Source organism: Setaria viridis, chromosome 4 (assembly GCF_005286985.2).
Source record: "Setaria viridis chromosome 4, Setaria_viridis_v4.0, whole genome shotgun sequence".
In the NCBI taxonomy this organism is placed as follows: Eukaryota; Viridiplantae; Streptophyta; class Magnoliopsida; order Poales; family Poaceae; genus Setaria; species Setaria viridis.
This window is the reverse complement of record NC_048266.2, coordinates 5,151,904-5,173,584: the sequence shown is the minus strand read 5'-3', so window position 1 is coordinate 5,173,584 and position 21,681 is coordinate 5,151,904. Positions and strand designations below refer to the sequence as shown.

The 21,681-nt window shown below is 45.2% G+C and overlaps 4 protein-coding genes across 4 annotated transcripts; all 4 read left to right on the top strand.

The window, feature by feature from the left end:
* Positions 1 to 929: 929 nt before the first annotated feature.
* On the top strand, positions 930 to 3,992 carry LOC117852057 (DNA-damage-repair/toleration protein 111). The gene is made up of 2 exons (XM_034733988.2): positions 930 to 1,933; positions 3,472 to 3,992. Exons 1-2 carry the CDS (start codon positions 1,067 to 1,069, stop codon positions 3,769 to 3,771), a joined length of 1,167 nt encoding a protein of 388 aa, XP_034589879.1. The 5' UTR covers positions 930 to 1,066; the 3' UTR covers positions 3,772 to 3,992.
* Positions 3,993 to 6,070: 2,078 nt separating this feature from the next.
* On the top strand, positions 6,071 to 9,318 carry LOC117852060 (uncharacterized). Its single transcript, XM_034733992.2, has 3 exons — positions 6,071 to 6,982; positions 8,030 to 8,155; positions 8,378 to 9,318. The coding sequence occupies exons 1-3, from the start codon at positions 6,666 to 6,668 to the stop codon at positions 9,015 to 9,017; spliced, it is 1,083 nt and encodes a 360-aa protein (XP_034589883.1). The 5' UTR covers positions 6,071 to 6,665; the 3' UTR covers positions 9,018 to 9,318.
* A 1,919-nt stretch (positions 9,319 to 11,237) lies between these two features.
* LOC117852056 (protein-tyrosine sulfotransferase) lies at positions 11,238 to 17,321 on the top strand. Its single transcript, XM_034733987.2, has 12 exons — positions 11,238 to 11,720; positions 11,927 to 12,101; positions 12,186 to 12,257; positions 12,675 to 12,963; positions 13,329 to 13,469; positions 14,536 to 14,640; positions 14,909 to 15,056; positions 15,594 to 15,646; positions 15,730 to 15,798; positions 15,881 to 16,000; positions 16,332 to 16,463; positions 16,883 to 17,321. Exons 1-12 carry the CDS (start codon positions 11,654 to 11,656, stop codon positions 17,021 to 17,023), a joined length of 1,512 nt encoding a protein of 503 aa, XP_034589878.1. The 5' UTR covers positions 11,238 to 11,653; the 3' UTR covers positions 17,024 to 17,321.
* A 2,135-nt stretch (positions 17,322 to 19,456) lies between these two features.
* LOC117853352 (BTB/POZ and MATH domain-containing protein 2-like) lies at positions 19,457 to 21,251 on the top strand. The gene is made up of 3 exons (XM_034735739.1): positions 19,457 to 19,921; positions 20,226 to 20,240; positions 21,153 to 21,251. The coding sequence occupies exons 1-3, from the start codon at positions 19,457 to 19,459 to the stop codon at positions 21,249 to 21,251; spliced, it is 579 nt and encodes a 192-aa protein (XP_034591630.1).
* Positions 21,252 to 21,681: the final 430 nt, after the last annotated feature.

Here is a 21,681-nt window from a genome sequence, read left to right as displayed (position 1 = left end):
TCCGAGCCGTAGGCAATGGCGCACGTTTTGCAGCAGGCAGGGATGAAAGCGGTTCCGTCTGCCCATTTTTCTATTTATCCCGTATTTTGAGTTATATGAAAATGGGAGGGTAAGGTCCGGTAACATGACGAAAAACATGCGGGAGTATCTAAAAACGGGATGGAATATGGTTGAGGGTGTATCCCACCCGTATTTGCGGAATTCCGTTTCCAACCAGGATGATCCCGTATTCAACCCGTTTTTACCTTATACGGGATAGGCCAATAAATTAAGTCCCCAACCCCTCCTCAACCTCTCAATCTAGTCCATGAGCCCAACAGGCCAAGCCGGTGCATTTGTCAAAGGCAGCAACAACACATCTATTTTAGATATGTACACAAGTTATGGTTCTGCTACTAGCACTTGCAGTTAGCTACTTAGCTGTTATCCGTAATTCTATGCAAATAGCAGTAGCATTAGCATTAGTAGATTAGCAAATAGCAAATTAATTTTGAAGTAGCGGTAGCACAGTAGCACTTCAAAACCACGCAACTAGCGAACCGGTTTGGAACGTATCGTCCCGGTGCATGATCCCAGTTTCCACCTGTTTCCGTTGTATTTTCGTCCATATTTAGGCCCCCTTTGGCACGGCTCATCCCAAAACGGCTTCACCGGTGAAGCCAAAGCCGGTGAGCCAAAAAAACTGGCTTCACCCGGCTTCTAGTTCATTTTAGTCCCGGCTTACAAAACGGCTTCACGCTACAGTGTCTCGATTTGCGTGAAATAGGTGAAGCCAAAGCCGAAATAAGCCGTGCCAAAGAGGGCCTTATTCGTTTTCGTATATCCGTTCATCCCGCTTCCGGCTGTCCGGCTTTCGCTCCCATTCCCATCAAAAAAATATGGAACTGACATGGTTAAGGTTTTCCCGTGCGTTACCGTCGGTTTTCCCCCGCAAGAACTGAACCATAGCAGAGAACCCCCCAACTCCTTCCGCTAATCGAATCGAGGCCCCTCGTCTTCTTCCCCAAATCGCATCTCCGACTCCCGTCGCCCCCACCGAAGCAGCCAAACCCTAGGTAGGGGCGAGATGCTGGGCGGCCTGTACGGCGACCTCCCGCCGCCGTCTTCGTCGGCCGGCGACGACGACAAGGCCTCCACGGCCTCCGTCTGGTCCAGCGCCACCAAGATGGCGCCGCCCACCCTCCGCAAGCCGTCCACCACCTTCGCCCCGCCCCCGTCGCTCCTCCGCAACCAGCACCTGCGCCCGCCCAAGGCCGCCCCCGCCTCCGCGGCTCCCGCCGTCGTGGCCGCCGAGCCCGCCCTCGCCCCCGCCGCGTCCTTCCAGCCGGCGTTCGTCGCCGTCCAGTCCGTGGTGGAGGAGTACGACCCCGCCAGGCCCAACGACTACGAGGACTACCGCAAGGACAAGCTCCGGCGGGCCAAGGAGGCCGAGCTGAGCAAGGAGCTCGAGCGCCGCCGCCGCGAGGAGCAGGAGCGGGAGAGGGAGCGCGAGCAGCGGGAGAGGGAGGCCCGGGAGCGCGAGGAGAGGGACTACCAGTCCAGGGCGTCCTCCCTCAACATATCCGGCGAGGAGGCCTGGAAGCGGAGGGCGGCGATGAGCGGCGGCGGCGGAGCTGCTGCTGCGCAGAGGACACCCTCGTCCCCGCCGCACGGGGACGGGTTTGCCATTGGAAGCTCATCCTCCGCTGGGTTGGGCGTGGGTGCCGGTGGGCAGATGACTGCTGCCCAGAGGATGATGGCCAAGATGGGGTGGAAGGAAGGTCAGGGGCTTGGTAAGCAAGAGCAGGGGATCACCGCACCTCTAGTGGCCAAGAAGACAGATAGAAGGGGAGGGGTTATTGTTGATGAGAGCAGTTCCAGGCCACCAGAAAAGAAGCCGAAATCTGTCAGCTTTGATGGGCCACCAACACGAGTTTTGCTGCTTCGCAACATGGTAAATACCTTTTCCAAGAGTTCTGCATCAATTGATCATATGCTACATTTTGTTCGTTTTGAATGAAACTCGACCAGCATGACGCATCAAAGGATTTGGACCAGTTGATGAGTTGCAGATTGTGTGCTGATTAATTGTCTGCTGCTCTTATCCGCCTGCCTGTGGTGCCATAGTTTACAATGCTCTTGTATAATCATTAGCCCTAACCTCAGCAATAATTGAATTTGTCCAGTTTGAAGTTCAGAACTCTTTTAAAACAAAATAGTAGAAAATAGCTTGAACTACATGCTTTCAGTTTTGTATGAATTTTTAACTAGCATGATGCATAGGTAATCCTCCGTAAAAATTTGGATTGATTGATGAGTTGCAGATTGTTAACTGGTCTAAAAATGAATTCACTTGTTCTGTAATTTTATATATCACCTCTAGTCCTCTACTACTGTCTGCCTGTAGTGCCATAGTTTACTACGGCACTATGCTCTAGTATATCATTAGCCGTTACCTTATCCTCGGCAATAGTTGAATGTGTCGGTATTGTAAATCGGTAAGTTTGCAGTTCAGAACTCGATTTGAAAAAAGAGATAGTTAAAATAGTTTGAACTACATGACTTCCTTGGTCCCTTAGCTTATAAATGCAACCAGGAGTAGCATGTAATGTACTCAAGCTTATATTTGATTTTTGTCTACATGGTTTCCCAAGCTTCTTTTTTACATTAAATGATTTCGTGCATTTTTGGGGTTTTAGTTCAACTTATTTAAAACTTTCAGACATAATTTGAGGACCCCACAGGAAGAAAGTCTAGCATATAATGAGTTCTAGACTTTTATGTAGGATTTTGACTATAGCACTGCAAAATACTCTAATCTGATATTTGGATTTGGCAATGGTCATGAAACCTGATTTACATGATTGAAGCTAGTTCTGGAATGACTTCATTACCCAGCTTTTACACACAGTACTCACTCAAGATCATGTTAAGAAAATTGATTAATAAGATAATAAATATTTGATTGTACTCCCTTTGTTGAAAAATATAAGGTGTATTTTATTTCGTTAGGACAAGCCTTTTACCAACAATTACTATGTTATCATATAATTTTTGTGATATAAAATGGTGTTGTTAGATTCGTTTTCAAAAGTTCTTACTTATGATTAAGATTTTGTACCACAGAAATGACATGTTAGTAGAGTAATGATTAGTCAAAGTCTTGTCCGAACAAAACATTACGTGCCTTACAATTTTTGTCTGAAGGAGTACATGATTGAGAGATTTCTATCTTGGTGTGACCCTAAAAACAGTCTGACAAAATACTCATGAAGTTATCTTGTTGAATTTTGTGAGTTCTTGTATCCTGACACTGCTTAAAATCTGTATGAGGCATTTTTGGTGACTGCAGTTGTGTGATGATTTGTTAAAGTCTGAATTTTTATTCATTTCCACTTACTTTAGAAGCATTGAATTGTTCAGCAAGGAGGATAGATCATTGCTTAGCCAAAATGTAAACCATTCTTATGCATGAGTGCGTAACATGTGCAGGTTGGTCCTGGTGAGGTTGATGACGAGTTGGAAGATGAGGTGGCATCTGAGTGTGCCAAGTATGGGACAGTGACTCGCGTACTAATATTTGAGATCACACAGGCAGACTTCCCAGCTGAGGAGGCTGTAAGGATATTCATACAGTTTGAGCGGGCAGAAGAAGCAACAAAGGCTCTGATCGATCTGCAAGGGCGGTTCTTTGGCGGGCGGTTGGTGCAGTCATCCTTCTTTGACGAGGAAAGGTTTGGAAGGAACGAACTTGCTCCTATGCCAGGGGAAGTGCCAGGGTTTTTCGACTAAAGAAAGAAATTTTGACGTGGTATCAGATCAGAGCTGAGCAGTAGTTCTTATTTTTCCTGGAGGCAAATGGAGCGTATAGGGAGGGCAGTTGTAGTAGCTAGTGCAGAGGTGTATTCGAACTATTTTTGATACAAGCTGTGACGTTTTTTGTGTTTTGTCATCTGCTACTGAACTATCCGTGTGTTTGTACATGAACTTTTTGACATCTTTCTCGTGCTTTACAGTGCAGTTGTCATGGTTTTGATCCTCCTTGAAATGCAGAAATCTCGTGCTGCGTGCTACTGCCTCATAACACCGTTAATTAACGTAGCTGAAGCTTTGTCATTAGATGTGCCGGTGAAGGCGTAATTATAGACGCGTCAGATGTTCTGAAATAATCGCTGGTAACCTCTTGCAACTCATGCTGTTGCTGTTGTATCAAGATGTTTTCCTTTCAACTTCAAAAACATGACTTTGATGCAATGTTTGGAAAGTGCTTACATTCACATGAACAAAAGAGTTGGATTTTGGTGCCTCTTTAGTCATTGACATCTATGGGAGAATTGTATGCGCGCCGAAATGACCCGTCATGCATTTGTTGGAATGTGCCGTTTCCTGTACGCTCTTGCCTTGTTCCACTTGTTGTTCAGGGAGCAGCCATCATCAACCAATCGCTGTACAAGAGCCATCATCTCCTGCCAAGTCGGCAGTCGGCTCTTGAGGCTCTGTGTGTCAGCAAGGCACGAAAACTGGATTTTTCCTCGTAAAAATTCCCACCTGTTATCGCACAAAAGTTGAATCATTCCACAAGTTCTGCATGGAAGCAAGTCATACTCATACGAGTGCAACACACAGTTGAAAAGAGGAAGCGACATGCCGACATCTTCGTTTGATCGATCCATCGCTGTTTGCATTTTTGCACAAAAGTTTCCTGGGAATGTTGGAATCTCATTCGGCACTACCAGAACAACGTTTTCTGACTGGTGAAAGCTGACAAAACTGTTCCCTCTGCGGCTGGCCTGCCTCTTTTCCTCCGGTCAGGTCAGCTCGCGCCCCCCCCCCCCCCCCCCCCCCCCCAAATCGTCAGCACACGACATGACACTTGCGTCACTGTCACCCGCTCTTACTGCCAGTCCACGTACGCGGAAACAGGTTTGAAGATTCGACGCCAGTTCTTCCAATCTTCTCCGTTGACCTCCCCTCCCCTCCCTGCCAAGTGCCAACACCATTCCATTCTCTCTCTCTCTCTCTCTCTCCTGCTGCAGAATCCTTTTGGATTCTCTGGACCAGTAGCATCGCAGGGTTGAACGGTCAGCACACAATCTGGCATCGGCCCTGCTTGGTTTTGAATATTCCTAAGTCTACCGAACTTTCCAAAAGCAATCCTCGGTGAGGTGAGTGCCAACACACACCACACACAAGTATGTGTCCCTGTCTCAGTGAGAACAGGCATACTAGTTGTAGTTCAGGAGCACCAAAGTGAAGTATGTGTGTGCATGCATGTGCCTTGGTGTATGAAATTTCTTTACTTCTTTCTTTTTGATTGGTATGTGTATGGTCTGAAATCTTCATCGTATTTTGATTGGTATATGCGTGCATGGTCTGAAATCATTGGACTATCTTGCATTGGTGTCGCGTTTCAGCCCTTCAGCTGAATGATCTCAGGGCTATCTTGGTGAGCTCTTGCTCCGGGCTTTTAAGCTTCGGAAGTTCTCTCAAAAAGTTGGCTTTAGTGGAGGTGATACCATCAGAATGGTTACTCTCTCTTGCAGTTCGTTTTCGCACTTTGACTAGGCATCTACTCTGATGCAATGAATTTCCCCCCAGGCTCCAACAAAGAAGGTGGCATCATTTTGTATTCTTCTCTTTTGCACCATCATGGTAAAAACTTTCCCAGCTGCTCTTCCGCTAAAATCGCCTATATGGAAGCCACACGATTCAAAGCAAACTAGCAACAAAACTCATCAACTTCTAAAGTCTAAACTCACAAATCAAGCTTTTATACTGATGTACCTAAAGTAAACATAAACAAGTCAATTAGGAGTACAAGATTTGGTTCCAAAAAAAAGTAAATTACAAGAGTTTACCAGGCAAAGAGGATTAAAGGAGGTCACCGCGCCCCGAATTTCCTGCCCACTAAAAAAGATGCCAAATATTTTCGGCTGTGGCATTCCCCTTTCCCTTGCCTTAGTAGTGGAGGTGGACGTAGCAATTTCGCCCCAGCTCCCCCAGTACGATAACGAGTCTGACCAAAGACTGGTCAATGGACGGACGAGCACCCAAATCAGAAAGAAAAAAATTGGCCGGAATTTCACTCGGTTTCCCCCGGTCAAACACTCAAACGTGCCCCCTCTTACCAACATCTAGAAGACCAGAAGCGTTAGAACCAGCTTGGACTCATGGCCTTATAGTCTCAGCCACGCCTATAACTACTATCCTTTCTCTGAAACGAGCATTGCTTCCTTTCGTTTCGTTTCGATCGTCTTCTCCGTTGGTCTCTTACCTACCCACACCCTGCAAGGTAGCTTGCGTGATCGTCGTTGTCGCCATTGTTGGATGCAAGAAGGTGGCTGTTTCTGAGTGAAGCGGATAAAAATGACCACCTGTTCATATTGTCATCTTGGCCGGCTGTTGCGTTTCTCCTCTGTTTCGCTGAACTTGTCATGATCCTTCCGTTGCTCCTCCCTGCCAGCCCCGCTCTTCAAATCGGCCATCACCGCCGCGACGCGTCGCATCCGAGCTGTTCTTCTCTGCCTCCGACGGTTCATCCTTGGTGCTGAATTGTTGATAGATTAGCCATCTCATCATCCAAGAACACGAGAGGTCGCTGAGTGGCGATCGGATCAGTGGCTGTTCTCGGATCGAGGCTGCGAGCTCGATCCTGCAGCTTTGGTACTTGAACCGGTGTAAGAGCCATGCAAGACGGCGCGGGAGGAGAAGGGGGAATCCAGTTGCTGCTGACGATCCTCGCCGACGGCGAGGAGCAGGCACGGCAGCTCGGGGAGCTCGCCGACGACCCGCGGTCGCGGGCGGAGCACTACCGGGGCGCGGCGCGGCGGCTCCAGTGCACGCTCGGGAAGGCGGTGGCCGTCGCCAAGGCCGTCGAGGCCGCGTCGGGGGGTTCGTCGCGTGGCACCGACCGCTCCGACTCGCCGCGGTCGGTGGACGAGAGCTCGGGCGCGACGGCCGCGGTGGAGCCGCAGGAGCGCCAAGTCATCGGCAACAAGAGAAGGTGCGTTCACTTTTGAACTCAAAAAATGCTACAGCACGACGCGTACGTGCCGCCAAAGGAGGTGCCATTGCCACACACTTCGCACTGGTTTGGTGGTTGCATCTATGGTGAAAACTGAAAGTGGCACAAAAGTTGGAAACATTCTTAGAAACTCCGCAAAATTTTGAAACTTTGTACAACTCTAGGTATGACCGTGTTCTAAGTTCATGCAAATATGCAAGTTCAAATTCGATTGATACCTGCATGTATGTGAGCGTCCATCTCTACACTATGTTTGTTTACAATATATAGAAGAAAAAAAAAACAAATTTCAGGAACAATAGCTAGTTGCTCCTTAATTTTTAGCGCAACTGCTCCTTATTTTTTTTTTCTTTTTCATATCTTTTAAACTTGGTCTACTTTGAACTTCGAATTTTTACCTACATATAGAACATGGCCTCACCTAGATCAGAACAATTTCATATATTCTTGGCCTTTACATAATTCTTTTTATAAATACGCACAGTTTTCAACAATTGCGCCATTTTAATTTTCACCTAACATCCACCCGAGGTTTTTTGGCGACCAAACAAATATTATTCATTCATTCTTCACCTTTTAGATGCGCACATATCTTAGGTATTGGCAGCTAGTAGTAGTCTAGCGATGAGGCACACGTATGACGTATCATAAGGCAGTCACAAAAAAAGATACATGTAGGCGTAGCTGTCAATTGCTATCTAGTTCAGATTTGCGTGAAACCCGTATTCAGATATCATTTCCACAAGAGGCTTCATCAAGTTAAAAAGAAAACACAGTAAAGATGCTTAAGGATGGGTACATACAGTAAACCTGAAAAAATATCAGGAAGAACTGCCTTATACCTCTGTTGATCGGTAGCATTCTTCTTTGACTCATAGGTGATGGTTGTTCGGTCAAAAAGATTGGCATTTTTGTGATCATAGGCATACACACTCAGCCAAATGTCGGCACTTGCAAGTCAACGCAAAAAAAAAATTCTGAACATCTGACTCTGACCCCTCATTTTCTTGGTCATGAACAATACAGGAAAGGCCTGCCGAGGTGGACCGCGAAATTCCGAGTGCCAGACGCAAACTTGGAGGCCACACCTGACGACGGCTTCAGCTGGAGGAAGTACGGCCAGAAGGACATCCTTGGCGCCAAGTTTCCCAGGTAAACGCCCCTCAAACATCAACATCGAAAATGTACATAAATTTCATACATGTTTATAAGTTACTACAGTGCATGAAGTTTGTATATATAGCATATGAATCTCACAAATTTCGTGCGAAATTTCATAGGAAATAAACAGCTCAGTTTTCATGGCGAAAGTTTTGAATTGGGAAGCTCTGTGTAGATTGTAAGTGTCTCACGCTGACATGTCCTTTTGTGCAGGGGTTACTACCGGTGCACGTACCGCACGGCGCAGGGGTGCCCGGCGACGAAGCAGGTGCAGCGCTCGGACGCTGACCTCTGCGTCTTCGACGTCACGTACCAGGGCGAGCACACCTGCCACCAGAAGCAGCGCCACGTCGCCGTGGCGACCGCGCACGGCGGCGGCGGCGGGAGCCAGTCGCCGCCGCCGTCGTGTCACGAGCAGGGCGACCCGAGCATGCAGCTACTCATGGGCTTCAAGGACGCCCTGAAGGTGGAGACGGGGCCCGGCGCGCTCCACCAAGACCGCGACTACTACGACCACGGCCCCGCCTCCGCGCCCGCCGCGCCCTTCTCCTTCCCCTCCGTGCCTTTCGGCGAGGCGGCGGCGGCGGCGGCGGCGGCCTTCTCTGCGCCCGGGTCGAGCTACTTCTCCGCGCCGCCGCATCACTGCCCCGCGGTGGCCGGGAGCTACGACGTCTACGACTACGAGGCGGGTCCTGGGCCGCGCGTGCGCGGGGGCGCGGAGCCGTCGGAGCTCGGCGAGGTCGTCTCCCGGGCGACGGGGTGTGACTACTCGTCGCTCTACCACCACGCCGGGCTCGACCCGCACCTGCCGTTCGCGCCATTTGGCGGGCCGTCCCATGGCCCGTTCCAGTAGGAGATCGAAGCATGGAGCCATGGATAGTGAACTGATCAGGATTCGAAAGAGACGGCTCGTAGGACACGTCTCGCTTCCTCTTGAGGATTTTGCTTGGGTTTATTTCTTGCTTTCGCGGCAGTAGTTAACACGACACACGACAGGTAGTAGCAACTACCATCCGTACCTTACTTCAGTGTTCTCAGCACTTGGCCCTTCAGTTTTGCTTGATCATTAATGTAAAAGGATTAGTGAACTTTGTCTGTAAATCTTTGATCTATTCCTCTGTCCAGAAAAGAAAATCATTCTAGTTTTGTTTTAAGTCAAACTAACTTACATTTTTACCAAATCTATAAAAAAGAGTATCAACATTAATGACACCAAACAGTAGGAAAATAAATCTCATGATAAATCTAATGATACTTATTTGATGTATATTTTTTATATAAATTGAGTTCAACTTTGAGAAGTTTGACTTAGATAAAACTAGAATAACTTCGTTTTTGTGATGGAGCGGCAGGGTCTATTTGAAACCCAAGAATCTTTTTAAAAATACATACTATTAAAATAGTACTATATTAGTAGGGAGAAATTCTTGTTTGGGTTATTCCAAACAAGACATGCACACTTTAGGGGCTAATAATTTAGAGTTGCTGAAAGAGGATTCTACTAGTCAATTATCTGTTAAATAAAAATGGCTTTGACCGCTGGGTAATGGCGATGTCGCCAGCCAAATGGCCGGTCGTCAGAATCATCCCTCTCCTACCAGGTGACTGATGATGGCGACGAGAACGGAGAATGGTTCAGAAACGCTGATGAGTAGCAGAACGAACAAAGACATGTAGGCTGACTAGACGGGCAATAAGGATCTAGCTTTTCAGGATGGGACAGCATATAACCATTGTGTTGTGCCGTGGCAGTGGCAGACGGGCTGGCCGTTTTCCTGGTACGTTTCTTTGTTCCTGCTCATAATTCTTGGGAGCATGTTTTATAGACTGCAGAAGAAATGGGATCTGAAAACAAAAATCTGCTAAAACACTACTCCTAGATACATGTATTGCTGAAAAACCACACTAATAAACTACTCTTCCCAATTCCATAATAACTTTAAGTGAGCATTAACCAATTCTGAATGATGGCATCACAAATTCAGAATGATCATGCGGACTTCTGAAACACAAACTGTAAACACAAATCCAGCCCATCCACTTCCTCCTCCTGACCTCCTCCATCAGCAAACCGACCGATACTTGAACAACAAAAAAAACTTGCCTTTCTCGAGAAAGAAATGTGTAAAAAGGTTGCATGAGAAAATGGAGGCGCACCAGTTTCGTGATCTTTCTCCAACGCAGCAGCAGGAACAGAGAGAACGCCACGAAAAAAGTTGCAGGACAGGAACCCCCGATTGGTGGGTAACCATCCGACCCATGGGATCCTCCGTCCACCGAACGGCACTAGGCAGGCAGCGGGCGCCTGAATCCGGCAGCTCTGCTTCCACAAAGCGCCCACTCACTTCCGGCACCAACCAACACATGCGGCAAAGAGGCAAAGGCCGCCCACCACGAGTTGCGGTTGCAGCAGGATTCCGGCTCATCAATCTAGAGCCCGGATTATCTATCATAAGCACATTCATTCGCAGGGTGAGGCACCGGCCGCATACTGACTCTGACCCAGGTGGTTTATCTTTATCCTATCCTCATCAGGTTGCAGAGCTGTTTTGTCAAGCAACACTTGTTATAATGAATATGAACAGAAAGAAATCTTGGGGAGCTGAGTACGGATCTTGTAGAGTAGTAGAGCTGAGCAGCTGACTGTTGGCAAGAGAAAAAAGATGGTGCAGCAGAGCTGACGTTGTGCTTGTAGGCCGCACGGGTTAGGCGTGCCGAACCTGTTGCTTTCAGGTACGTTCCGTGCATTCAGAAACTCGATGGCAAGATTGCCTGGGGACAGTCTTGACAAGGTTGCTTTCAGGTTTCACCACGGGTAGCAGAGAGAGATGACACGCGCATCAACCAATCGTTACACGAAACGGGGAGGAAAACCGCCGGCACGGCGAGATCCACCGCTGGATGGGCTGCGCATGCGAATCTCGGAGGAGGCCGGCAGCAGGGGGCAGGCCCGAGCCGGCAAGTGGGTGAGAGAAAACTGGCCGTTCCCGCTGCGCGCTTTCCCACCCGCCGGCCGCCGCTGCCCACTATTTACGCCCCGGCCCCGAGAGCGACCGGCACTAGCGCAGCGCCGCTGCGCGTGCGACCGGAATAAACAACACGACGCCCACGGCCCGAGCCGCGGCGCGCGAGGTGGGGGGAGAGGGAGAGCAGAGTGGGCGGGGCGCACGGGGACCGAGAGAAAACCGGCGGGTGCCGGGCCGCCCGCGCCGGTGCCGAGCAGGAGGACTCTCCTCTCCTGTCCGTCTGGCCCCGCTGAGCTGAGCTCCCCGCCGCCACCGCCCGCCGCCCTCTCGCGATCCTTTCCGTTTCCTCTCTCCCACCCCGCTTTTAACGCCCGCCTCCGTCCTCCCTCTCTCCCTCTCCTCTTCGATCGCCGCTGCGGTCTCGTGCCGTGCCCGCCCCCGCGTCCTCCTCTCGTCCTCGTTCCCAACCGCAGCGCTCTCGCCCGCTGGATCTGGGCGCGGGGCGCTGCTCCCTAACGGATTGATGGCGCGGGCGGCGCTCGGATTGGGCGCGGCCGCCCGCGCGCTCGCGCTCCTCGCCGTCGCCTCAGGTGCGCACTCCCATCCCGGCTCTCGCTTGCGCGTCTGAATTCTGCTCTGCGCGTGCGCTCGCTATACCGGTTGGACGATTTCGTTCGCTTGGATCGTCTCGGCGTGCGCCGTGCGGCTCGTTCAGCTGGGAATTGGGAAACACACTTGCTTGGGGACTTAACCTCTCGCTCCGGTGATGACATAACCTCTCGCTCCGGTGATGCAGTGGCGCTGCTTCCACTCGTCAGCTCCGACGACGGGTACAGGCACTGCGAGGGGGTCGTCAGGGGCTGGGCGTATTCCTCTACGGGGCGCGACAAGGATGGGGACAAGATGAGCCTCAAGGATTTGCTCTTCTTCCTCCACATTCCTCGGACCGGAGGCCGCACCTACTTCCACTGGTACGTTCGCTGGACTCGGGGACTGTTAGGTTCGCCGTTATCTTGCTTAAGGTGTATCCCGCTGACGCTTCAAGTTTTTGGCAGCTTCCTGAAGAAGCTGTACACAAACGCGCAGGAATGCCCGCGGTCTTACGATAAACTGCGGTTTGACCCAAGGTGAGGAAAGTTAGTTCTCTACTTTGCTCAACTGCATCAACTTGTCGATTGGGCAATTCGATAAAAAAAAAGTACTTGTTTCATGAGTCATGACCACTTCTTCTGAGTTCTGAACCGAACTAATGTTCTGGTGAACTGTCTGATTCATTAAAGGAAATGAGTGCCTTCTTTGAATGTTGGGTGCCATCTGCCCTGCGTTTTCAATAGGTTAATTCAATTTCCTTTACGGAAAAAGCACTCTGGAAATACTCTCTAGGAAAATTATCTTCTATTTCTTTTTTTAGATAACGGAAAAGTCAATTGCAATTGTTTGTAGGAATTAACTGTCAACCAGTATTTGTCCTGAGTTCAGTTCTAAGATTTTTTCTCTAGTTAATTCACTTACAATTACTAATGGCATTTATGTCTTCTTATCAGCCATCCTGACTGCAAGCTGGTTGTCAGTCATGATGACTATAGCTTAACTTCCAAGCTGCCAAGGGAGAGAACTTCCGTTGTAACAATACTGAGAAATCCAGTTGATCGTGTATTTAGCACATATGAGTTCTCAGTTGAAGTTGCAGCTAGATTCCTTGTGCACCCGAACCTAACTTCTGCAAAGTTAATGACTACCCGTGTGTTAACAAAGTCTCGTGCTGTAAGTACTTTGGACATCTGGCCTTGGAAGTACTTGGTTCCATGGATGAGAGAAGATCTGTTTGCCAGGGTATGGTTATTCACTTCAATTCAACATTTTGCTTAGATTTGTACATAGTGCTATCATAGTGGATAGAGTTCTGTATCTGGTGGTATCATGACCAGTGGTAATATAGATAAATCAGTTGATCCACTGAAAAATTCCTTAAATTGGTAGGAAGCATCTGGATATTGGTGTTCCAGGTTAGCGATTCAACATCCTAGTTTTGTCAGTAGCATTTAAAGTGTGAACCCTTAAGCTTCAATAGTAGCAACGCTTACATCTGATGTTTTTAGGCATATTGTTTTGAAATCAATGGACTCATATCATGATTCTTCCATTGCCTGTATTATAATATTCCTTCAATGAGATCAACATATACTGTAATTTTCCAGAGAGATGCCAGGGGGATTGACAAAGTGCATAGTAGCAAGAAGGTTAATGCATATGATGTGGAGGATATGGTTATGCCGTTACACCAGTACATCAATGATCCAGTTGCCCATGAAATCATTCATAATGGCGCTACCTTTCAGGTATGATGACTTGTCCCTTACATGTAAATCAACTTCTGTTGTACTATACCTGCATGGCTTACTCTGTGTATTGAAAACTGTAAGTTGTCCTCCATCCGTTTTATCTGGCCTCTCTGAGGATTACTTTCTCCATGGTAACAAATTACATTTGCTGTAGTGGTGATTTGAGATTCCCACCCACTTTGTCAATTTTGTATATTTTAATTATTTTCTGAAGATGATGCATTTACATGTGTAGATCTGTGATGAAGTGCATATCTTGCTACTATTTTTCATGAATACGTGATCATTCCCTACATGAACTATCTGCATAGGTCATGCGATGCAGCTGGGCAATAGGAAACAGAAGGCTGCATACTTTTAAGAACTTTATTACTGCAAATATGTTCCGACTTGAAAAGCCAATTATTGCATGAGGGCCGGTTGTCTAGTCTGGGGGTATCTCAGGCAGATCACCAGCGATCAAGTTTTGGTGACAACTATTGCCTTCAACAAAAGCTGGGGATAATTGCCCAAAATTTGTAAAAGGCCACTGCATCGCACGAAGATTCCTTTTGTTACTCAGAACTCAGATGACAGTGATAGATACTGATCAGACCAAGGAAAAGTTATCCTTTTTTTCCTTTTACCCACAGAGCGTCAAACATACTTCATTCTTACCAGCACAGAGTTATATACTGTATATGATATATCCACCACAGTTAAACCTCTACTGCATCACGATGTCAATTCTTTTATATGCATGTCCATGTTCCTGCAAAACATCAGGAACTCGACAAGAGCCCTTGGGAGAAAACCATTGTGGAAAGATTGACCAGAAATAATAGTGCATTTTCCATATCAGTTTCCTAGTACACACTGTCTTGCCAAAACTGATCAGTTTGTTTGTGGAGTAAATCTGTTGCAAGTCTGCACTCAGTACTGTGTTGTTTCCCATGCGTGTTTGTGTTATATATTCTTTCACAGGAAGAAGCTGTGGTAAACATCTGCCAGCAGATGATTTTCCTAGCCAGCTTCAATGATATGGTTTCTAATTTGTTTCTGTTTACTCATGTTATCTTGGCAGATTACTGGGCTAACAAACAATTCATACTTTGATGGAGCACACGAGGTTCGACATTGTGTCAGACAGCATCCAGATCTTGGTCGTATTGTGCTTGAAGTTGCTAAGGTATAAACCAAAGAGATGAATGTCGTGAAAGACTGTTTTCGGTGTGCATTCCAATGGCCAAAGCACATGATACAATATTGCTTTCTCTGACATGCAAAACTCCGCTGCATTGACTATACTGTCACACGGAAGGAATTTAAGTAGTAGATAAATGTATTATGCCAATAACGTTTACTAAAACAAATGTAGCATTTGCTATACAAAGGCCGGTCTGGAATTTCATTATATACTTCCCTCCCAAAAGTAATGCCATCATTTTCAATTGCAGAATAGGCTGGACCAAATGCTGTATGTAGGACTCACAGAGGATCATGAAGAATCTGCGAGGTTGTTTGCTCATATGGTAGGAGCACAGGTGCTTTCACAATCTGGGACATTGAACTTAGATCTGAAGGAAGATCTACCCAGTGAAAATGGTAATAGACGTTACGATCTGGTGTTTCTAACTTATAATTTTATCTTCAGTAGTTGTATTTATGTTACTTTAGACCAAAGGTCAACAAATCCTCAGCTTTATCATTTATTGAAACTGATAGTATGACCTTTTTGGTTCAAACATTCCCTAACAGATTACCAATAGCTGAAATTCTCGAATCCCAAGCATAGAATCATACTGCAATACAGAGGCACAGTATGCGCATCCCTCATGTGAAGATCAATTAATCTGAACCAGCATAACTTTCAGCAAAGTTCAAACTATAATGAATCTGCTGATCGACTACTAAATGCATAAGCAGGTGGCTGGTGTAGCTGAAGTGGCAAACTGTTGTTTTGTGCATGATTTGCTTCACATTAATAACATTAGGGCGGGAAAGTGACATGCCTGGAAAAAGGTGTCTTGAAAAAAATAACTACATAAAGAAATCTTATGTTTGTTCAGTGTATATGGTTCTCCATATTTTTTATACACTTTTGCCAATGCAAAGATGATAAACGATGATCTAATCTCACAGACTCTCACTCATCCATGGTGGAGCCAGAGGATGAAGAAACAAACAAACATCTGGTATGAGGGCGGTTAGTTTTGCATGATTAGATGGTAAAATCTGTACAGTTGCACTCCATCTCATATTTCTATTTTCTTGATAGAATAGCACCCATGGTTGGCAAACTAATGAAGCCCTGAACTCCACCGACGATGAACAAGGAAAAGGAAATGTAATACACTACCTGCTCGATTATTTGTGGAGTTTTCTATTATTATCTTTTGATGACAATGTTAATTTATTGCTGATTCCAGATGACTGTTGGTAAACTGATGGAAGCTTATGAAACTTGCATTGCTAAACTGCGGAAGTCTCAATCTAACCGTCGTAAAATATCCCTAAAGAAAGTTGAGGAAGCAAACTTTTCAAAAGAGGTAAGAACCAAAGGAAAGTGAAGGTTATGCACATTGAAGATTATTCTTGATCATTTTCTGTTTTGCTAGTGATACAAAATTTGACCTTATGTGAATGTCTGATTCCTTTGTCTCTATCGATATAAAGTACATATTGATGCCAAGAGAAAGGAAGTTGGATACAAATTCTAAGGCTGATGTGGTCAAAACTTAAGAGTCATGCATGTGCTTATCTTTCTGTCATAACACTAATTTCCAATAATAGTTGGGAGTTTGTGCTTGTGTTTCTAGCTTATATGGGTGCTTTCATATTAGAATGTCTCAGCAATGACATATGAAGTTCTGTTTGCAGGCACGGAAGCTGGTACCAGAGACAATTGTGAAGCAAATTATCTCTTTGAACAGCCTTGACATGGAACTTTATGATCATGCTAAGAAAATTTTTACCCAGGAACATCTGATGCTAAAAGCACAACAATCCATGGTATGTTTAAATTCAAAGAGCAATTCTTCGTTATGTGGTTCGTTTTAATTTGACAAGCTTTCCTGTCAGAATCCAGAACCTCAGTGATTCGTGGTTAGACCATTGTGAGGTCCAGAGTGTGTACTGTGGCTATGTGTGTTAACTGTTTCATGTGGTTTTGTTAAAAGAATTGCAATAGTATCTAGATAGCTCTGGCAAATAAGGTAGTTAGATTCATTTCAACAATAATCAAGTACTTGATTATGTTAGCTACACAATTGGTTTTGGTATAACATGAACACTTCAAATGTTACTGTAGAGTATAAAATTTTAAAGTTCACAGTAGAACTGTGGAAGTAAAGAATCACTCCGTACATACTTCTGCTATAGCTGTGCTAAGATTAGCAAGCCTCATGTGCCTTGGCTTATCTCTCTTTCAGGGCTGGACAGACATCATATGCAGCGACGGGGTTTGCTCTCCTTGGATGGTGGTCATGCTTGGCCTAGGGGTCACAGTGATCATAGCTTTAGTCTCATTTGCTGTAACGACGAGAAGAAGAACGTCAAAACTTAAGGTTTAACAATGATTCATGAGGCAGTCTCTAGATTTTTGATGTACAGTCTGATGATGCCCCTAGACGTTACCCTTGGCATTCTTTCGGGCAAAGACGTTAGCATCCACAGATTCGTCGTATATACTCCCATCGGTGTTAACTGTTTAACATGCCTCGTTGATTGGATGACTTGTCAGGTCCACAGCCGTAGATGCGAAATCAACTGTAAATTTACCTTGTAGCCCTATCACTTGAAGGGGGGAAAAAAAAGGCTCCAAGGATTATCCAACGGCCGATTGGATGCATCTTGGGTTATTACGTGGTACATATTGGTGAACTCCAGTTTATTAAAGTCCATTTTCTCAAAATTGATTCCAACCTGTCGGGTAATTTGGAAGTTCATAACTATATTTTTTTTAACTGGCAAGAAACATCCATTAGCCATCCGTGCTGGACCATTAGTCATCCGTGTGCAGCAAGTACATACGACACCATAGTACTAGGACAGTGATCTTCCGCTCGCTAAAGTTTAGAGCTAACTGCAGGTGCTTGATCTCGCAAATGGCATAGGCCTTGCTCTCGACCGCTTGCTTCGCCCTGATAGCATCCCCGATTGCATCAGTTTCCTTGTGATTTTGCCCATTACAGACTCCGCTGCAGCCAGAACTCCCTGCAGAGAACTAGAAGCCAGTGACTCTGCATCGAACACATTACACATCCAAGGCACGTGCGCTGCGGTCTTTGCTGCAGCAGTCAGAGCACTACAGTACAGAATTGAGCTTTTGATAAGGATCCAACGAGAGGACATCACCCACATAATGACATAACCTTTTGCACGAAACCCCCAGCCCATTTTATTACTGCTAGGCGCTAGCTAGGAATGCGATTTATAAATATTTTGCTTCATTAGATCGACCTAAAAACTTAGTAAAATGAACTACAATGGAATTATATTCCACCTAATTAATTTAGGAAGAGAGATGAACAAGAGTTGCATGATATCGTAATTAACAAGCTGATCCGAAAAACACCATTAGGGCTTGCAGCCCTACTACTAGCATCAAAAGTAGCGCCGGTGTTGATCTTCACACCGCTTCTCCCCAGAGGTTTGCACATCAATTTCATAACTGTATTTTGAAGGTACTGTAAAGCAAGGAAAATATAGGCAACATTCAATTTGAATCCCTATGGATGAATTAATACGATATATCTACACTACACTGAGAGGTGGTTCCAAGTATTGAAAATTATATAAAACTTAATGCTTTTAAATATGCTTCTAGACAAAAAAAGATATTTATCTACAACATAGACTAATTATTATTTAGGCTTCATATAAGAGCACAATTGTTTCAGTATAAGGAACAACATTGCATTTCTAGGATCCATGTTCCATATTTGAATTAGAATATAAGCTCTCCACTTTTCTCATGGTACAGCCATTTTTTGTTAAGACCATTCACAAAGAAAATAAAAAAGACTTTGATGACTTATTGACAATTCTCCAATATTTTTCTTTGGAAAAAAATACAGAGTAATATGATTAAACGTACTACTTATACAAAAATTAATAACTCGTGCTCTCGATCTATTTATTGCTAGAACTATTAGCCATTCAACAATAGCACTTTTCATGTTTGAATGCTTAGTAAGGAATATGAAATGTCTTCCTTAAGTTAATATTTTATTTTGGAAAGTAAAATATTAGAATGATACAAATTTAGAAACAAAATATAAATGCTAGGATGTTTATACACCCATATGTAAAAATTTTGTGTCTGCTAAGTCGACCATCGCACTCAATTTCTCAAAAAGTTATTAAGGTTTTTATTTTATGAAATTTGATATGGATGTCATTTAAATTTCTGAGGCGGTAGGTCAACGACTGCTGAAGATTAAGGAGATGTGAGTGCCTACACATGATTGCCGAAGATTAGTGAGATGTGAGTTGTAGAGAATGTATTACTACAAAACCATGAAAATATGTCAACTTTGTTTCACCCTTCTCTAGTTTCAAGCTATAGACCATCTCCTACTTCTTGGCTCGAGAAAAGAATGATTGTTTTATCACATCTTCTTGGACACAATCGATGCTCTTGTCTCAGCATACTCTCTTGACTACTTCGATATATCATGGGCTCACTTCCATTTACTTGTTTACCTATTGCATTTTGATATTAGAGTGTTCATCGATGTGTCAAATAGGTAGTAGACTTTTTAGTATGCAATAAGTCCAGTTATATAATATATCGTGTAAATCATTGTACTATGATGTGTTATAAGAGTATGCATGTCATATGTCTCCAGTAAAGTTTTAAAATGATTCATCTTGACGTGAGTAAATCATGTTCCCGGGGCACCTTCAGCATCAAGAAGTCGAGCGAGATCGAGGCATTGTCGTACCTACGAGACGACACTCTCATCATCCAGTGCAACGTCCTTATGATCAAAGAGCCACGTATGGAGCCTGAATTCGAGGTGAAAGTGCCGCCTTCCGACCTGTTGGATAATCTTGGGAAACTAATCGAGGGGAAGAAAGGAGCGGATGCCACTTTCAAAGTGAGAGATGAGCTCTTCCCAGCCCATAAGATTGTGCTTGCGATGAGGTCACCGGTCTTCGAAGCCGAGTTCTACGGGCCAGTGGCCAAGGACATGAAGCAGTACTTCACTATAGAGGACATGCAACCCGATGTCTTCAGAGCAGTGCTTTGCTTCATCTACACGGATTCGATGCCTTCTCTGGAGGAATTCGATGCTAGCGACATAAAGGAGATGGTTAGGCACTTGCTCGAGGCTGCAGATAGGTATGCCATGGAACGCCTGAAATTGATTTGCGAAGACATCCTTTGCAAGAGCGTTAGTGTTGAGGACGTGGCTACTTCACAAGCTCTGGCTGACATGCATCACTGCCATAACCTCATGAAGGTTTGTGTTGGATTGACCTCCTCGCTGAACAGAACGGATAATGATGTGGCAAGCCAAGAGCGTACGCATCTCAGGAGAGCAGATCCTGCTGTCTTATTAAATATGTTGGGCAACGTGAGTAAGTGGATGCTTAGTTGCCTGACCGTGAGATAAGACTGTCGTGTATTACCGAATATGTTTGTAAACATGGTACTTTTTAACAAGGTAACGATTATTTACTTTTTTTAAGAGAATACCGTTTTGCTTCAGTCGCCCCCATTTGTGCCATATTTTTTATTTAAATTGTTCATGATTTTGTTACCAGATGTTTTCTAGTCAGGTAATGGTTTGAGTCATCATCATTTACTTTTGAGGAAGAAATTGCGCATTTGGGGAAAAAACTTGGCAGTGCAAAGCTAGGATAAAGTAACTTCAAACTTGTTTAGTTGATCAAAACTTCAAATGCGTGAGGTCTGAGGTCTTAGTTTTGAATATTTTGATGTGTATCGGAAGAGTATCTTTGTTATTGTCAGATGTGCTGCAGTTAGGGGTGGTAAAGGGCTCTCTAATTTAGCCTAGCAAATTTAAGGATTGGAGCTCAATAAGGGTCGGATCATAATAATATATGATTCTGAGCTAAAAACGGATATGACTGAGTTGAATTGTAAAGGAGACACGAGGATCATGATCCATTACCACCCCTAGCTGCAGTACGCTTGACTCTTCTTCAGAGTTCTGAATGCATAGAAATAGAATTTGGGTGATCCGATTTGATGCGAAGATGCCATGTGAGCCAGCTCGAGCAACCTCGGGTGCACTGCCTGGCACTTGCAGACTTCATGCTAACCATTCATTTCTGCAATCTTGTTGATCAGGAAATGCTGACAACTACATTAGCATCTGTAATCTGGTTACTATTTGCTGGCTGCATAACTTGAACTATATGCAAATTGTTCAAGTAGGGTATAATCACATATTCATTAAAGCACAGTACAAGATATGCTCGTAATCAGAGTTCTATAGACAGATCTAAGTCGATGAATTTGGCCATTTGGGTTTCAGGCAGGACAGGCAGTGGCTGAATGCCTGATTGTGTTTGACAGGCAGAGGAGGTAGTTTCCAGAAAATGACAGGTAAGAGGTGGCTGCCAACCTTTTTAGAAAAGACAGGCACCTCGCCCTGCCCCGTTTTATAGAAAACAAGGCATACAAGCTGTTTTTGTTTTAGGCGTTTACATGCTCTTTTTTGAAAGAGAAGCCAGGGAAGCGTCCTACCTAGCAAGCTACAGCACCAGGCAGAGCACAGCCCGCACAGAAACATAGAGAAGTCTGCAGTACAGAAGTCTGAATAGAGTGAGAAGAATAACTATTCTCTTGATCCCGTCTTCATGTTGGTCCTCTCTAGGCGTTCAGCGACGTGATCTTTTCCTCGCCCCAGTCTTTGCAGGGTCACATGTTCCGCCAAGCTGCGCCCAGCTTGAATTTCTTCAGGGAGCCTCGATTGCCAAGGGGGTTTTGAGGACTTCCTCCAAAGAGTTGCACCATTGGTTTATAGTTTCCAGCAGACTCCCCTTGAACATTGGCTTCCAAGTCGTCATACATTTCCACATCCTTCGCACCACTGTTTTTATGTCCACCCATATCTGTCTACGAAAGATCATATTATTACGCGTTAGCCAAACACCCCAGCAAACTCCTGCAGAGATGCTATTGATCATGTCATATTTTTTACCATACAGCCATTTGCTAGCCATGTCTGTGTAATTTCTAATCCAGATATTA

What these genes read in the sequence shown, in the direction of transcription:
- LOC117853352 (XM_034735739.1), top strand. Translation starts at nt 19,457, where the DNA reads ATGGAGCCTGAATTCGAGGTGAAAGTGCCGCCTTCCGACCTGTTGGAT.
- LOC117852056 (XM_034733987.2), top strand. Translation starts at nt 11,654, where the DNA reads ATGGCGCGGGCGGCGCTCGGATTGGGCGCGGCCGCCCGCGCGCTCGCG. An exon ending in AAGCAAACTTTTCAAAAGAG is followed by an intron (nt 16,001 to 16,331) that starts GTAAGAACCAAA and finishes TTCTGTTTGCAG; the next exon opens with GCACGGAAGCTGGTACCAGA. An exon ending in TAAAAGCACAACAATCCATG is followed by an intron (nt 16,464 to 16,882) that starts GTATGTTTAAAT and finishes TCTCTCTTTCAG; the next exon opens with GGCTGGACAGACATCATATG.
- LOC117852060 (XM_034733992.2), top strand. Translation starts at nt 6,666, where the DNA reads ATGCAAGACGGCGCGGGAGGAGAAGGGGGAATCCAGTTGCTGCTGACG. An exon ending in GTCATCGGCAACAAGAGAAG is followed by an intron (nt 6,983 to 8,029) that starts GTGCGTTCACTT and finishes TGAACAATACAG; the next exon opens with GAAAGGCCTGCCGAGGTGGA. An exon ending in CTTGGCGCCAAGTTTCCCAG is followed by an intron (nt 8,156 to 8,377) that starts GTAAACGCCCCT and finishes CCTTTTGTGCAG; the next exon opens with GGGTTACTACCGGTGCACGT.
- LOC117852057 (XM_034733988.2), top strand. Translation starts at nt 1,067, where the DNA reads ATGCTGGGCGGCCTGTACGGCGACCTCCCGCCGCCGTCTTCGTCGGCC. An exon ending in TTTTGCTGCTTCGCAACATG is followed by an intron (nt 1,934 to 3,471) that starts GTAAATACCTTT and finishes TAACATGTGCAG; the next exon opens with GTTGGTCCTGGTGAGGTTGA.